Below are 18,258 nucleotides of genomic sequence, written 5' to 3' on the forward strand. Positions count from 1 at the left end.
TTGTTTGGGCTATTCATGGTATTTTGTGGTTCTATATGAATTTTAGGATTTTTTTCTATTTCTGTAAAAAAATAAGCAGATTTGGGGCACCTGGATGGCTCAGATGGTTAAGCGTCTGCCTTCAGCTCAGGTCATGATCCCAGGGTCCTGGGATCAAGCCCCACAAGTTGGGCTCCCTGCACAGCAGGGAGTCTGCTTGTCCCTCTCCCTCTGCCCCTGCTTGTGCTCTCTCCCTTGCTTACTCTCTCTCTCAAATAAATAAATAAAATCTTTTAAAAAATAAGCAGATTTTCTATACATAGACCAAGGTGTCTGATAAAGTATTAGTACAGTCAGTTCATTAGGCAACTACTTGTCTTTTCCCCCAGGGCAGTGGTTCTTAACCTGAGGAGCTTGTTAAAAATACATATTATTGGGGTGCCTGCGTGGCTCAGTCAGTTAAGCAACCAATTCTTGGTTTTGGCTCAGGTCATGATCTCAGGGTCATAAGATTGAGCGGGGAGCCTACTTCTCTCTCTCCCTCTGCCCCTCCTCCTGCTCATGCACTCTCTTTCTCTCTCTAAAATAAATAAATAAATCTTTAAAAAAAATACATGTTCGGGGCGCCTGGGTGACTCAGTCATTAAGTGTCTGCTTTGGGCTCAGGTCATGGTCCCAGGGTCCTGGGATCGAGCCCCACGTCAGGCTCCCTGCTCAGTGGGGAGTCTGCTTCTCCCTCTCCCACTCCCCCTGCTTGTGTTCCCTCTCTCACTGTGTCTCTCTCTGTCAAATAAATAAATAAAATCTTGAAAAAAATACATATTCTCAGTTCTCAGTCCTGCAGAAGATCTGGGATAGAGCCAACATTCTGTATTTTGAAAGAGCTCCCTAGGTAATAAAGCATAGCCCTGGTTAAAAACCACTGACCACTGAAAGGCCAGCAACAGCAAGTCTGAGTCACTCCCATTGTCATTCCTCCTCATTCCAACCCCTATTATTGCTGACTTTAGGGTGACATGGGAAGCTCTAAGGTGAGTATTTTTAGAGAATAATTGCTGCCATGGCTACCTCAATAAAAACCCACCAAGTAATTAATACAAAATTGACAGATTTAATCTGTGCTGAGAAAATTCACTTGTCCAAGTTCATCATGTGAGCGATGAAGATAGAGCAGTACTTGGACCAATCACCGTATGTAGTCCAAGCCAAATGGTACTATCCCTTCTAAATGTCTAAATATATGACAGGAAGGTAAGAAATTATATTATCGCCGTGCTAGAGCTTAGCTACCAGAAAAAAAAAAAAACAAACCCAAAACAAAACACCTTCCTGTAAGGATGAAATAAGCAAAGTCTGAATTTGAGCAATGTGTACTAGGTTTGATTGGGTGGAAGGTTTATTTTTAAAAGGAAGCATTAGGGTTCTAATCAGGACAAACTGACATTATTGATTCACTGTCTTAAGGCCTACAAGCTCTTTGGGAACTTTGACATTTCACCCCCAGGGGAATCAGAAATGAGCCAGACAGAGCTGCTGATTCACAAATACTAAGAAGGAGACCTTAGACAGCTTCAGTACCAGGGCAGGAGTATGATGCAGTGGCTAAGAGCGTGCGTTTAGAGTCAGACACAGCTGGGCTAAGAGATTAGTCTCCATTACTTACTAGTTGTGTGACCTGGAGCAAACTGCCTAACCACTGCAAGATTCATTATTCCCTTCTGTAATTTCTAAAGCAAACCTAACTGTCAAGCTTTGGTGCCTCTGTATGGGCAGCTCCCTCTGCTCAGAATACCACTCACCTCCTTTTACCTTGACCAACTCCTACCCATCCTTCAGGTCCCGAATCAACGTTGCCACTTTCTGGAAGCCCTGATCCCCCCGATCAGAGTGAGACAAATCTGTGTCTCCTCCCCAAGTGCACTAAACACAACTTCAATTATAATACATGTATGGTAATTGGTAGTTTTTAAGAATTTGTTTCTTCCATACACGAGGAGCCAGCAGACTAGGGCCTGCGTGCTAAATCTGACCCACGACCTCTTTTTGTATATCCCTCAAGAATGGTTTTGGCATTTTTACAGAGTTGGTTCAAAAAAGAGGAATATGTGGGGCGCCTGGGTGGCTCAGTCGTTAAGCATCTGCCTTCGGCTCAGGTCATGATCCCAGGGTCCTGGGATCGAGCCCCGCGTCGGGCTCCCTGCTCGGCGGGAAGCCTGCTTCTCCCTCTCCCGCTCCCCCTGCTTGTGTTCCCTCTCTCGCTGTCTCTCTCTCTCTGTCCAATAAATAAAATCTTAAAAAAAAAAAAAAAGAGGACTATGCAATAGAGATCTTTAAGTGTCCCACAAAGCCTAAAATATTTACTATCTGGCTCTTTACAGAAAAAGTTTGCTGACCCCTGCCATAGATGATTAGCAATTTAAAGGTGAGGACTAATTTTCATTACACTGTGTGTCCTATTCCTAACTCAATGCCCGCCACATAATAGGCACTCAGATGTTTGTCGAATGAAAGAATGAATTCACCAGTCTAACCAATATTTTTTAAAGTATAATTTATGACAGGAGCAAGAAACAACGTTATTGTCTCCCAATGTGCAAGGAAAATTTACTCTGTTGGGGTAAATTTTTTCTGACCCTGGATGGAAATTTGGATGGACCACATGACTTTTCTGTTCATTTCTTCGAGAATCAACAGGCGTCAGATCACTCGAAGTCACAAAACATGAACTTGGTTCGGTAATCAGGACATATTCAGTCCAAGATATTAATCAAATTCTTCAGGCTTACTCAGAGATAAGGTCCCCGTTCCCACCCCATGCTAAGGCCTACAGGTCATGGCCACCTGCCTTTGGAGAAGGAGGGGATGATAGGTTTTCTTCTTTTTCTCTCCACTTGCCAACTCCTATATGGACCCTCACCCGGGCGGAGCAGGAATACAGAAGACAGTAAAGGGATTAGTCAATTCTTCCTTGGTAGAATGAATGGCTTCCCACTTTCTGGGTCTCCAGCTCTTCTTTGGGTTCTTTAAAGGCCCCCATCACTGAGGACCCCTCTCGTGCAATTTGGGAGACCTGGATTGATGCATCTCTATTCAGGTTCGTAGTTTACAACTCCTCCTTCAGCCCCTATCTACAGCTATTTTTTGCTGGGGTCTCTCCACCCCTCTAGGTGGCTCTATTAGACAGGGTCCAGGGTGACCCCACCTTGGCTCTCTCTCTTGCATGGCCCGCATTTGGTTCCCAGGAAAGAAACATCCGTTGCCCTGACAAATCCTGGGAATGCCAGCCAATCCCAACACAGTCAGCCCTGTCCTCCTGCCAAGGGCCACATGAGCTTTCTCAGAATGGGGGATAGCCCCGATCCTCTGCCTCTACTGCAGGGAGCAAATGTCAAGCTCTCTGCATGGTCCGGTGAAACACCCTCTCACTAGGGTTGAAGTGAAGGAGGTAACATACCCCGTACCCCAGGACGCCTGTGGAGGGTGGTGTGAAGTCTTAGCCTGGCAACAGATCTCTCTAAAGAAATGTTTTCACGAGTTTTCCTTCCCACTCTTCTCCACAATCCGACTTCTTTTCATTTCTTGGAATCTGTTCTGGAGCATTTCCTCTATAAATTCTGTATATGATTATCTGACTTTGGAATTTCCCATCTATTGTAGGGGCACCTTTTATGTCTCTCTGGAAACTTGACTTTTACTAATATCATGTTACCTAGGGCTTATTTTGTTCTAATTAGGAAAGAAAAATTAGACTGCCCCTGGCTAAACTTTGTATCCAAGTAGCCTTATTCTCTTCTGACATCTAAAAATTTGAGATGGCGACATGAACACATACTGAGCATCTACCATGTAGTGCTTGTTTCAAAGATATTTTCTCATATCATCCTCATGATGAGAGTCTTTCCCACCTTTACACGAGAAAACTTAGTCTCAAAGAAATTTATTGACTTTGTCAAGGTAGCCCAGAAAATACAGATCAAAGCCAAGGCTGAAACCCAGGTCCATCTGACTTCAAAATCCATGGTGTGTTTGTTACACTATAACCTTCGATGTTTTCCACCAAAATACCCTAAATGGCAGAATCGAATGAACATGTATCCCTGGAGAAGACTGGGTAGCCTGAAGAGGTCCCACCGTAAGTGCAAAATTGCTCTTAAGTCTCACGCTTGATTATAAAAATGCTTACAAAATGTGCGTTTTGTTCTACAATATGTGCTTATTGTCATAGAAACTTATCGAAAATTATCGCTCAAATTACCTAGGTCCTCCCTACTGAATTTTCAAGTAAAATTAATCCTCTAGAAAAATGCATTATGTTTACCCTGTAGTTTCATGAGTCTTGAGCATACCACTCCAGTTTGAGCAACCCCAGCAGAGTCCATAAGATATTAGACTATGCCAGTAAAGTGTTAAGGATTTGAAGGGGAGTGATGCCTGGGTGGTTCAGTCAGTGAAGCGTCTGCCTTCTGCTCAGGTCATGATCTCAGGGTCCTGGGGATCGAGCCCTGCATCAGGCTCCCTGCTCAAGGAGGAGCCTGCTTCTCCATCTGCCTGCCACTCTCTCTCTCTCTCTCTGACGAATAAATAAATAAAACCTTAAAAAGAAGGATTTGAAGGGGATCCTCCACCCATCATAACCACCAGAATGAGAAAAATATAGAAGATGCAAGGCTGGTTAAGGAGAATTTGGGGATTAAGGGAAAAGTACTGCAGTAATTTCTTAAAGATTGGCATAACACTGTTATTGTTATATCCTACCATTATTATTATACACTATTATTACCAATTCTGTAGTAAAAATTGCTGATGACCATGAGTTGTTGGATGAACAATGCACTAATGACATTATAATATTGGAAAGGTGACATGAGGCCATTCAGCTGTTCTTAACCCGTAGGCCATGGAGCATGGAAATCCGGTCTTTTTTTAAATATTTTATTTATTTTTTTGACAGAGAGAGAGCACAAGCAGGGGGAGTGAGAGAGGGAGAAGCAGGCTCCCTGCTGAGCAGGAAGCCCAACACTGGACTCGATCCCAGGAAGCTGGGATCACGACCCAAGCCGAAGGCAGATGCTTAACCAACTGAGCCACCCAAGCGCCCGGAGCATGGAAATTTTATGCCTGCTTTTGAGGGAGGGGAAGGTCCACAGCTTTTATTAGGTTCTCTGAGGAATCCAAGACCCACAAGAGGTTAAGAACCACTGCTGAAAGAACAGAGAATTTGGGATCGCGCTGCCTTGTTTTCGAATACTTGCTCCAAGCTTACTAAATTGCATGGGATACTTCCTCCTTGAGCCTCAGTTTCCTACTTTGTAATATGAGGATAATAATACCCAAGTCACAGGGCTATTGTGAAGGTTCGATGAAATTCTCTCCATGAATCTCTTGAACCGAATAGGCATTCAAGAAATGTTAATCCCCTTCCTCCTGCCACAGTATCTATAACACGGGAGGAGCATTTCACGTACAGGTGGGCATGCCATTTATAATGGAGCACATACCCTGGATCTTCTTCAAAGATATTCTGCCTCACGCGTAGACCCCCCCCCAACCAGAAATTCAGACCTGGATTCCAAAACCGACGTTACGGTTCCACAAAAGAATTCAAAATAAAAGTATTAGGTTGGTGCAAAAAAAAAAGAGGTGTCCCAAACCTGGGAACACACATAAGCATCCATTCTGTTTGTAAAGATGAAATCATGTAAATCCCACTACATGCTGGCATGCTTGGTTTCCATTCTAAGCATCTATTACTATAAGACCTCGGATGAAAAACCTCCCGATTTGAGCAGGAGATCTGATCCTCTGAAATGACACATGGAGAAGCTTTGACAAAGACAGGGAGTCTTCGCTAATCCTACAGCTGCGTGAGGAAGCCTCGAAGGGGTTAAAGTGGAAGGCTTATACAAACTTTGCTTCTCAGCTTCTCTCTATCTCCTCCCTCTCGGGCTGCACACACAGCTAAGGCAGAGCAGAGCTGAATCGTTACCTTTCCCGCATACTCTAAACTGTTGCCTGCGAAAGAGGACCTGGGGACTTAAGTGTTCAGACTGCTTGCATTCAAGTGCTCCAGACGGTATGTGCACATCCAAACAGGCACCCCTCTTGGCTCTTTGGAGTTTATAAGGAGCACGCATCTGAAACTGCACTCTGAAGCCATTAAGTGGCAACTGGCATTTTAAGTAACTAATACAAGGTGCTTTTCTGGGTTTGCGCTGGCAAGGTCTGACTCTTTAGAAGGATGAAAGAGAAAGCGTACTTTGCACGAATGTAGTCCTGCTTCTCTGGCAAAATGAGGCTTGCATTCTATTTTCCAGATATGCCAGAGATGTTCCCGAACAAGTTGCCTGTCGGTGCAAGCTTCAAAAGGGATACTTAAATGGCCAACCCCATTCATCCCGTAAGCCAAGAAAGGTAAGAGAGATTTGGAAATATTATGATGTTATTCACGGTGAAATGAGCGGCAGGATCTTATTTATCAGCAGGTGTGACAAAGAGGCACCATCTGCAGCAGAAGATACAGCAACTCCCACTTGAGAAAGCTTATTACTTAATGGCTCTCGCCATTGAAGAAGCACTTGCTGCTGGAATTGTTTTTTCATGGGGCTGATGTGAAACTAGATACTCTTAACAGCTTCTACCTCCCTTAGTTTTCTCACCCCCACACTGGGCAGATAAATACAAACAGAATGCATGTGTTCACTCCTGCAAGCTGTTGCAATTGATAATTTCGGCTCTCTCTTCTGAATTGTTCCACTGATCATTTTCCTTACCTATCTGGTGGAATTGCCGATGTCATGCAGAAAAATGCAAAATTACCAAGTGAATTGTTTTCAGAACGTTATCGTGTTAAATAAAAAAGCAAAAGTAACTACTAGGAGCTCCTTGAGGACCAACACAGGGATCCGGGTACATTTCTCTCTATATCCTGAGCACTTAGCAGAGTGCCTGGTAGTTGATGGGCACTCAAAGGTTTGCTGAATAAATATCAATCAGGCAGAACTTTGTTGCTCTTATTGGGAATAAGTTTCACCCAAGGGATTCCTTTCAGGATTGATGGATGGAGAAAGCTCCACATTCCTTCATGATCTGGGTGGGTACATTATTATTTTACCTCTGTGAGGTTACACATACTAAGTTGATGTCGAACATTACCGAAGACTTGGTATTTTGATGTTCAGACCAAAACACAATTTTTTTTTTTTTTTTAGTTACCAAGAGTTGTATTTACCAAGTTAATGACATGTAATCAGAAAACCAAAGGTGCATTCACATCGCTTGTGGGTATTTTGATTTACATTAGACGTGAAGAAAACCAGATGTTCAGGCTAATGGTGGACATTGGACCATTATTAAATTAATCTCTTTCCCTTTGCAGTTCCCCCAAACTTCCCTCCCCCCTTTTTTTTCCTCCTCCGTCCTTTCCCAGTGTTTTCCTGCATCCCTATCTTTCTCTCTGCTTCCTAATCACTCATTCTCTCCCACCTCTTCTTCATACATCCTTCATCATCTTACTCCTCCCATTGCTTCCTTCCCTTCTCCCACTTTCTCTCCCCATTTCCCCCCTTTCCCCCCTAATTCCTTACCCTTTTTCCTATCCCTCACTCTCTTCCTTATCCCTCAACAGCTTTCAATCACTTTACAAAGACTGGAGCCTGATGATTATTTTATAAGCTTCCCAGAAAGGACTGCAGGATTCTAAAATTGTGTAAGGGTCTTTCCATGAAAATCAGATCCTTCAGAATCAATAGAATTTCAATTTCTTTTGAAATTGCATTGTGCTTTTTCTTCGCAAATGGTGCAGAGCTTTTAACAGAGCAATCACATTCTCTGTGCAACCCATTAATTAGTTAGCAATGAGAGCTATGGCAGTTCTGTTTGGAAAGCTTTTACGAGAAGTTGTCACACGTACAGGACCAGAGTAACAAAGAGGATTTCCCAGTACCTAACTCTTCGTTTACTCATTTCAAAGTCCTTAATGGAGCTCGGAAATTAAATCAATAGACCTCTCTGAATTTGCCATGGTGTTCAGTCTCTTGCAGACTATAGAGGTTTTAAGAAATGTGTAATTAGTTTTCCAAACCCTCAAATGGAATGTGTAAGGAAATTGACAACTGTACATGAGATCACTGTTCTCCACAACTTATCCAAGCTTCACAGAATTCTAATAAATATTTAATAAATATTCAGACCTGAGGAAGATTCAGGGTCAATTGTGTAGGAAGCAGACAATGTATTATCAACTGTTACTGAAAAGCATCTATAGACAGAATTAAACCTCCTAAAATTTAAGGCTGTAAACCCATCCCATGTAGTTTTCCTTTAAAATCATATAACGGATAGTAATTCAAGAGCAGAGTTTCTAACACAGTGATTATTCCTTAGTTCCAGATTATAATCAGGAATTTAGTTTCCTTTGCACGGTAAGAGATGAGGGAGAGGAATAAAAAGAAAATGGAGTTTCAGGCTCTTCCCCAAGGTATATTAGCAGGCAGAAGAGAAATAAGACTATGTTTCTCTTCAAATTGTCAGTGCTAGGTGGATTTCCTCATATCCATGCATTTATTCAATAATTATCGAACAGCTACTGTGAGCAAGGTTAAAGGATAGAATGTTGGAAAAAGATCCTCAAGGGGTTTATATATTACAACTTGGGGGAAAACACATGAAATAGATATTTACAATATTAGATGAATGTTAATTCCCTAGGAGTGATACAGAGCATGTGGGAATTAGGATTTAGGTGGGAAATTAAGGTCAGTTTCATGAGCTGAACCATAAAGAATGGTAGCATTTCCCCAAACAGAGATATGAAAAGATGAAAGGAACTGGTCAAACAAAAACATGAAGGCAGGGAAGTAGGTGACAGTGAACCTTCCAGCTTGATGGGAATGAAGGGTAGTGGAAGGATGTAGGTCAGCCAGGACCAGGGCATTGCCAGCCTTGAATGCCAAGCTAAGGAGAATGGAGTGAAGTCCAAAGGCAATAAGGATCCTCAAAGGCAATATGTGGGCCTCCAAAACTTGACTCCTTTTTCACCCTATTTGATTAGTTGTAAAGAAATCATATGGTAATAGAGCGCAGAGTAAAAAGAGCAAGTCGAAGAAGATGACATATAGCGTGACACTTTTTTTATGAGGTTAAAAACAAAACTAAATAACATATTGTTTCAGGCATAGGGGTGTGTGTGTGTGTGTGTAAATAAAAGCAAGGTGATGATTCACAAAATTTAGAGTATTGATTATTTTGGGGGAGCAATAGGTAGCAGGACAAGATGGGGAGGAGCATAGGTAGATGTCCGTATAAATTCTTAATTGTTCTCAATCTTAAAGTTGGTGGGTGTTTGTTCACAGATGTTTGTCCGTGAGTGTTATTTTTTTTTCCATGCATGTTATGAAGTAAGCAAATAAAAGAGGCCCTGGAGGCACTATGCCATAAACCAAGGAGGTATCCAAATCTGTGCAGCTGAGGACCGCGGTAGACTAAAAAGATACCCCAATGATAAAGAGGGGCCTCCCACTTGGCTGGCACCAGCAGGGAGGGTTTATTTTCCTTCCGTTTCTCTCCTCTGGGTGAGCTGCCTGGGACTGTCGGAGTCCTGAATCCGAAGCACTCTGCTGTATTTGGAGAATGGTGTTGCTCAGCCCCGGCTGCAGATCAGAATCACCTGTGGGGCTTTAAGCATTACAGACGTGCATGCCCCACGCAGACCCACTGAATCCGAGCCTCTGGAGGAAGGACCCAGGTACATACATTTTCAAATCACTTCATAAGTGATCCCGGGGGCAGCAGGGACTAGAAACCATTCCTTGCAGAGGATGCTTCAAAATTCGAAGTGGCCAGCTTGTCACAAATGTAGATTTCAGGGTCCTATCCCCAGAGAGTCTGATCTAAAAAACAAGGGACAGGACCTCGCAATCTGCATTTGTCATAAGCATCTCCAGGTGATTCTGATGAAGGGACTTCCTGGGACCACATTGAGAAACATTGCCCCAAAGGTTCCAAAACACTAGGGACTCCAGGTGATGACTCTGTGTATTCGTTTCCTAGGGCTGCCATAAACAAAGTACCACATACTGGGTGGCTTAAAACAACAGAAATTTATTCTCCTAGGTCTGGAGGTTAGAAGTCTGAAATCAAGGCATCAGCAGGGCCGTGTTCTCTCTACAGTCTGTAGGGTAAAATCCTCCCTTGGCTCTTCTAGCTTCTGGTGTTTGCTGGCAATCCTAGGCATTCCTCAGCTTATAGATGCATCACTCCAATCCCCGTATCGTCCCTTCTGATAAGGACACCAGTCATATTGGATGAGGGCTAACCTAATGACCTCATTTTAACGTGATTACATCTGCAAAGACCCTATTTTGAAGTGAGGTCACATTCACAGGTACGAGGTGTTAGGACTTCAACATATGTGTTGCGGAGACACAATTCAACCCATAACACTGTTTTAAATAGTTGTTTTTTTGTTTTGTTTTGTTTTGTTTTTTTAAGGAGGGCCCCAAACCACCAATAAGACTGATTAGCTATGTTCTTTGGCTGGGATATCTAGAGAGAAAGACCTACAGTTACCTTTCAAAACTCGATGTACAAAGAACCACTTGAAAAGCTTGGGCTTAGGATGCATATTCCTGGGTCTTGATCCAACATATTAGAATTCAGGAAGCCCCAGGAAGGGCCTAGAAATCTACGTTTCAGGTGACATGGTGGGGGGGGGGGTCCATGCATCACGCCCTTGAGAAAAACTGGATTTAGGAGAACAAGCAAGGTCGAGGACCAAGTGGTTTGGGGAGGAGGCGCTCCCAAGAACAGACCTGAAATCTGCATTGGTAACAAGCTGCCCTGATGATCCATTGCCTTTGGGAGATGGTGTTTCTAGGGAACTAAAGGATATCTACTGTGATTGTCTTTTCCACTTGCTAGTGAATCAGAAATCAAAATAAATATACCTTTAAGTAGTGGACAAATGTTTCCTAGACCTTCGGTCCAAAGACAGTAGAAAGATAGCCTGTCTCTTTGCCCTTGTTTCTTATGAACCAGGTGGCTCTGCTAGACAGTAGGGCAGTTAGATAGGTAGGCTAAGAAACATGCTGACTACAGAAAGTATAGTGTGGACGAATGAATATAAATTTTAAGTGCTCCCAGGCTGGGGGATTATTGGAAGAATAGTGTGATTGTTGGAGCTATTTCCATGAACTCTCCTCGGGTATGTTAACAAGAGACAGAACTAGGCTACATTGTCCGCTCTCCGCTACTATTGCATAGAAGTTTGACGAGTGATGGAAGTTTATATTGTTTATTTTAGTCACCCATATTCCAAATTCATGTTCAGAATGACAAGCTAAATCATTTTGGAAGATGTCAGTAGTAAATAGCTGACCCTATTCACACACTGGAATGTTTTTGCCAATAAAGACAAAGTTCTGTCTTTACCAATAATGAAAGATACAGTTATTCGCTCAGAACAGACGTACCCTCTCAATTCCGTCTGATCTACAAATACTGGGAAAAAAAGTACATTCTTGGGGTGCCTGGGTGGCTCAGTCGGTTAAGCGTCTGCCTTCGGCTCAGGTCGTGATCCCAGGGTCCCGGGATGGAGCCCCACATTGGGCTCCCTGTGCAGCGGGGAGCCCGCTTCTCCCTCTCCCTCTGCCCCCTCCCCTCCTGCTCTGCTTCCTCTTGCTATCTCCCCCTCTCAAACAAATAAAAATAAAATCTTTAAAAAAGTACATTCCCACTCCACAGACCTAAATGAGAGAGAAAGAACACAAAAACAAAATTGGGGGAAGCCTGCATTCCTACAAAGTCTATGATTTGTTAAAATGAGCCATGGCACTGGGACCTGGAGTTTGAAAAATGACTCCTTAGATTTAGGTCTTCTTTATTTTATTTTTTTAAGTAGGCTCCATGCCCAACGTGGGGCTTGAACTCACAACCCTGAGATCAACAGTCGCATGTTCTACCAACTGAGCCAGCCGGGCACCCCTAGGTCTTCTTTATTTTAACGCTAGGGTTACCTGGTTAAGCCAGGGCAGCCGTTCTCATCCTGGCTGCACTTGAGAGTCACTTGGGAGCTTTTAAAAAATACTGGTGTTTGGACCCCACCCCAGACCGATAAAATCTGACTCTCTAGAGTGGTTTCCTGGCCCCTATTGTGGAGATTATGATTCAGAAAGTCTACTTTGGGGCCCTTGGTCTATATTTTATTAAGTACCTTGGGTAAATCTTAGGACCAATTAGTTTGGAAAACACTATCCTAATCTAGCCTAGTTATTAGTTGCTGTTCAGTGATTTGAATTTTCCCTTTCTTTAATAGCCATTTACCACATAGCAAAAGGCATTCAAATTGAAAACTCAGGGTATCATTTTAAAATTAATTTGCCCTTAGCAAACATTTTGCAATATGTCCCTTAATTTGTATCCCAAAAGAAATTGCCATCTGTTTCTCTTAGATACCTGAATCTTCTATTTCTGTTTTTGATTTTCAGGAATATAAATCTGTTGAAGAATCTTAAGAGTCAAATCTTCTGAACCTAGACAGACTGCTGTCAGCATCTCTGAGACCTCCTCCTTCTGAGAATTGCCAGGTCTGACAACACCTTCCCTCCAACCTACGGTGAGGGACGTCAACACACGCCCTCAAGCCGTGGCAGCTGGGCAGGAACCTTACCAGCTCCATCCTGAGGGGAGATTCTGAGAGACAAGAAGCGTGAAAATTCAGATATGCTGAGCCTGAAATATACAAAAGCCTTTAGACAGTCTCCTCACAGAAGAACCCAGTTAAATCCACGTAATTAGTGCGCACACTCAGATGAGCCGTAGGTAAAGCAGAGAGCCTTTCTCCCTCCATCAAAACAGAGTAAAAGTTTGATTTCATACTCGGAAATTTCTTGTCCCCATACCAGTATTATAAAAAGCAGTTTCCCCATCATTTGTTTTAATCAGTATAAGAGTAGGACTGTGGAAAATAAGAGTTATTTATATATTATTTTTTTAACGATTAAGAATTTCTGATAAAACCTATTGAGGGACAAGGGTGCTGGGCTGGAGGATAGAGTATGGCCATTGCCAAATTAGAACATCACCATTTTCTTGCTTGTGCACCACTTACTTGGTTCAGGTCGTGATTGCTTTCTTTGCACGAGATTGTTAGAACACCTCCAGTATATTCAGAGACAGTCTGAATGACTGTGGAATGCCTCGAGGGCAATAGAAAGCAAACCGAAAGAGGTACCCACAGAAGTTTTGAGGGATGACGGAGGTGCATTTCAAGTACCATGGAAACCTCACCGGCCGGGCCCATTTCCCCACCCTGGCAACAGAGGTCGACACCACTGCAGATAAGTATTCCAACCTCTACATGTATGTGGGCTTATTCTTGAGCCTCCTGGCCATTCTCCTCATCCTGCTCTTCACAATGCTCCTTCGGCTCAAACATGTCATCTCACCCATCACTTCTGAGAGCACGGAAAGTGTCCCTCAGTTCACAGATGTAGAGATGCAGAGTCGAATCCCCACTCCTTAAAGTCAGGCTGAATACGTGCGCTAGTGGGTCTCAGTAAACCCTTGTATGTTGATGTCCAGGAAAGCTTATTTTGTTGCACGTGGCTTCCTGTGTAGGGAATCAACAAGTTGTTTATTTAACAAGCTGTTCGTGGTTTTTTTTGTGTTGTTCTTATCTTGATTGTGCTTGTGGGATATCTAAGAGGTTTAAGACGCGTTCTGTGCCAGGAATAAAGGAAATGGCAGCTGGTTGGGAGGGCAGGTTGCCATAGTAACCAAAGAGAGCCTGGGCCTTGAGCAAACCTCAGACCACAGAAATTCATATGCAGCTATTGTAAAAAAAACACAGGATCCCTGGAAGCACCGAGAACAAGAAAGATTTGCTTTCGAAGGGGCTGATGGTTCAAAGAGGGTACCCCCAAGAAAAGGACAAGTTTTAATTGAGCACTTGGACCCTAAAGAATCATCTCTGCTGACATGAAGCTAAATCATGTCAGAGGCTGATGGAAGGGACCACGAACCCTTTCCCAAAGGAACAGGGATTTTATCATCCAAGGCCATTGGGTTTGTCCCAAACCAAAGAAGAGATTTAAAGAAACTGTTGCAGTTTAAAGAGCAACTTTGCAGAAAGAAGTTGCTAGTCAACAAATTCGTCTAGGGAGGGAAAAAAATGTGCATTTTATATCTGTGTTATTACTATTACTGGACTTTCAAAAACTCAGATAATGGCAGATGTATTACAAAAATCCAGAATGATGAGCCACCCCCAAACCAAGGGAAAATTAAGTTCAAATGTGCTCATGACAATGAAACTTACATTATACGTGCAGTTTCTTTACCTTTTTCTCCCTCCCCGTCACGCTCTAGGACTGAGTTGCACCCAAAGATGAGTTTTGTTTAAAGATGATCCTGGCAGGGCGCCTGGGTGGCTCAGTTGGTTAAACGACTGCCTTCGGTCAGGTCATGATCCTGGAGTCCTGGATGGAGTCCCGCATCGGGCTCCCTGCTGGGCGGGGAGTCTGCTTCTCCCTCTGACCCTCCCCCCTCTCATGCTCTCTCTCTCAAATAAATAATATAAATAAAAAACCTTAAAAAAAAAAAAAGATGATCCTGGCAAAAAAGACCCAACTAGACTTTAAAGCAGAAATGAAATAATATTGGTATTCTGTCACTGTAGGACTGTGGCTTTGGACAAAACATTCCATCTTCTGGGTGCCAGGTTTTTCTTTCTGAAAAAATGATCAGAGAGCTATTTAGTCGCTGAGCTCCTTTAGATCTGAGTGTAAGAAAAAGACAAAGGAGGAAAGGACTAAACACCACCCTCCTACAAATCCTTATTAAGATCAATGCCCTCAAATGTCACATTTGTCTTTCCCAGAAAACACGTTTTCTTTCCTGATCCCTGCCCAAAGATGAAGTGTTTTGCTTATTACCTATAAGAGAACGATATTTTTAAAAATTCCATTCTCATAAGTAGCCTAGTATGCCAGTAGTAGAGAAAGAATTTGATTTTTTTTTTTAAGTGAACGTTCCAAAAGGGAACCGAAGGAGATGAGTCCTATTTACAAATCAGGCATTAGAAGGCTGGTCATCTACTTGCTGCCAAAGAACTAACACGTGCGTGTTAATTTCTACCTGCTTAAAGTAATTCTACCCTCGTTAAAAAACAATTAGTTCTCTCTGGCACCTAAAAGGTGGTCCTCAAATTTCACAGGGTGCTCCCTCGGGAACTGCAGTGGGTGAGAGAGAAATGGTCCGGACTGGATGGCAGGTTAATGCCACCTCTACCAGACATGCAGCTCTCTCTAGTCTGTTACCAATTTAGATTGGCCCCTTTACTCTGATCTAAATCTAGCTTGGTTGTGAAATTCCCAAGTGCTTTCTACTTTTATACACAGTCATTTGCCAATACTCCTCTCTCCAGGGGGCTGCAAAGTGTGAAATCCCCACATGCAGAGCTAAACTTAGCAGCAAGGCTCCTGCCTCTGGCGCACCTGTTACAATAGCGGACCTTGAGAGTTGGCAGCTGTATTCGGCACCATTCAGAAGAGATCAGCAGGTAGGCTAAGACATAGGGCGTGCACTTCCCTTTTGGCATTACGTTTTCCAAAACGCATAGTGACTCTTACATTATTACATTTGGTGGTTCGAGTTGTGTCTGCCTTCAACAGCCAGACTCCATGTACCCTTCAAAATTTTCGTTCTTGGCAGCCTTCCATGGACTCCATCACAGGTTGGCAATGTTCCCCACAACTTCTCAAGGACACACATATCCCCTCGCTCCAGGCTCTCCCTTTTGTGCTCACAGTATTTGAATGCACTTTACAGGTGAAAAGTCAGTGGCTGGATAACATGAAGGAACTGAGTACACTTTCGACAGCAGTGAATAGCAAGATATTCAATGCCTTGATGCCTCGAGTTGATGAACAGACAGACTTACAAATGCATTCCTGCCGACCTGACCTCCCAACCCTCATTTCCGGAGCTTAAAGCTGCTCTTTAATCACTGACTTGGATGAAGAGTCCTAATTTATGATTAGGTTACTCACCTGGAAAACAACCACCCTCTTTCATCACAACTGCCCCATGGGATCCAGATCTTCACTGAGCATTAACCAAAGCCCACAGCACAGTTGCACTAAAATAGTGGCATAACCCCCCCGCCCCGATACACACACACACAATTTCCAGTGATAACATAAATGGAGATGCATCTAAGCTGATGTGTCCTTATGGTGACTCACATGGTATTTAATTTTTAGGAAAATGAACTGGATGTTTTCATCATAGCAAACTTACTGTAAAGACAAGAATTTTTCCATTTGTATTAAATTATATTCTATCCCTTGATACATTAATTAACATATATTACTGCTCAAAGAGGCAGCCAGAGCAAACAGTGGGCATAATTTGAATTTATCCATCTATCCAAAATGCTGACTTGGCAACTCCCTCTCCCATCCCCACTCTCCAAAAGTTGCACGGTAGCCTAAGTGCATATAAACAGGTTATTTATACGTAGATGTACTCTGTTTTAAGGTGAAAGAATGATTCTTCACTTTTTATTATGCTGACCCATATGAAATTGCCATTTCCGTAGGTCAAAATTGTTCAACTATCAACAGTTTCATGTAATTCAACTTAATAAAGAGAAGACTCACCACATGAATTTTCTAAATGGTAAACTCTCCTGATATGTTAAAAAATAACTCAATTTCTAAAAATGTACTTTGCATACATTTCAGAATCGTGGGTTGTATAAAACAAGGTATATTGTAAAAAGACTTATGTATTATGTATTAGGCAGGAAATATTAAGGTTAATCAAGTAAAGATGGGTTCATCCAGCCTAACCCTTCCATCCATGCCAAATCTGAAGCTTTGGACTCTAACTGACTTTGACTGCTGCAGACCCCACAGTACTTACTACGTAGGTCAAAGGGGTCCACTTGATGCAATTAAATGGTTATATTTAGTAATACATTTTTTTCACCTGCATTTGTACTAAAGGAACTTTTTTTTTAACAAAATGAAGAACTGTGTGAAAGAAAAAAATTGGGTTTCTTTTGTTTGAAATTGTCAATATTTCAGATAGATTCATATGGTATAAAAACAAATCTAATATTTCAATTACTATTTAGCATGTCATTTTTGATCCCTGGAAAATAAACTTTGGTTTGCTGATAACACATATCTATTGCCTGAAGAATGTAAAGAACATTAGTCTCTTCATCCTGATATAAATGGGAACAGCTGCCAATTTGTGGGATTCATAATTTTTTTATTTTTGAGAGAGCGAGAGAGCACGTGTGCACGTGCATGCAGGTGCGCAAGCGGGAGGGGGGAGGAGCAGAGGAAGAGGGAGAGAGAGCCTGATTCGGGGCTTGATCTCATGACCTGGAGATCCTGACCCGAGCCGAAATCAAGAGTCATACACTTAGCTGATGGAGCCACCCAAGCGCCCCTGTGGGATTCATAATTTTGAGGTGTCATTATTTCTTCTTATTCCCCAGTTTCCCAGCCTTTATTTTCTTCTGACTTGCAAAGTTATTGATGCATTTGTTTCTATTGTAGTAAGATGTGAAAAATGGATAATGAATGCCAGCTTCCAGGGAAGGTGATCCGAGATAAGAGTGAGATAAGGTATCTAAAGTATCACTATCTTTCAACATTTCCCGCCCCTCACAGGTTATTTTTTTGACGTACCTTTCCTTTTGTCCTTTCTTTATTTGAGCCTCACAGCCACCCTGTGAGTGACTGAGTGTTACACGAACACAAGTGAGGGAGGCATTCATGGTTACACACAGGCCGAGTCAAGACTACACTGTCAGTCTTTGGACTCCTAGTTTAGTACTCCTCCTACCATGCATTGCTTTCTGAACACTGAATAGATATTTCAAAGCTATCCATGCTAGGATACTCCAAGTTCTGCCAACAACGTTTGAGCTCTCTAGGCGATTAACTCCCTGTACCCAAATTCAAAACAAATAAGCAGAATTGCTCCATCTCTTCAATTTTATAGCCACAGTAATGCATATTAACAAACTGTAGGAAAGTTTACACAAAGGCAGATCCTGCAGGTTTAATTTACATGAATGAAGGGAAGAGGCAGAAATATGGATGGATTATCACCCGCAATGCAAATTCCATCCTCTGATCAGTTGACTTAATGTCCACAGTCAATGCCAACTCCTCATATGCATGATTATCTCTCCCCTCACCCCTAGAAAGGAGAACACCTCCTCTTAGGTAAAAATAGTGCACTTTTTAAAAATTGTGTAGT

The 18,258-nt window shown here is 42.5% G+C and overlaps 1 protein-coding gene and 1 non-coding gene across 2 annotated transcripts; one reads left to right on the forward strand and one right to left on the reverse strand.

Moving 5' to 3' along the window:
* The first annotated feature begins 6,305 nt into the window (after positions 1–6,305).
* SERTM2 (serine rich and transmembrane domain containing 2) lies at positions 6,306–13,678 on the forward strand. The gene is made up of 2 exons (XM_035006047.1): positions 6,306–6,390; positions 12,462–13,678. Exon 2 carries the CDS (start codon positions 13,226–13,228, stop codon positions 13,496–13,498), a length of 273 nt encoding a protein of 90 aa, XP_034861938.1. The 5' UTR covers positions 6,306–6,390; positions 12,462–13,225; the 3' UTR covers positions 13,499–13,678.
* On the reverse strand, positions 11,882–11,954 carry TRNAN-GUU. The gene has a single exon. It is a non-coding gene; the product is annotated as a tRNA-Asn (tRNA).
* Positions 13,679–18,258: the final 4,580 nt, after the last annotated feature.

Source organism: Mirounga leonina, unplaced genomic scaffold (genome assembly GCF_011800145.1).
Source record: "Mirounga leonina isolate KUSES-001 unplaced genomic scaffold, KU_Mleo_1.0 Mir_101664, whole genome shotgun sequence".
NCBI lineage: Eukaryota > Metazoa > Chordata > Mammalia > Carnivora > Phocidae > Mirounga > Mirounga leonina.

Bases quoted from the DNA above. Each gene is read 5' to 3' on its own strand.
- SERTM2 (XM_035006047.1), top strand. From the start codon at position 13,226: ATGACGGAGGTGCATTTCAAGTACCATGGAAACCTCACCGGCCGGGCC.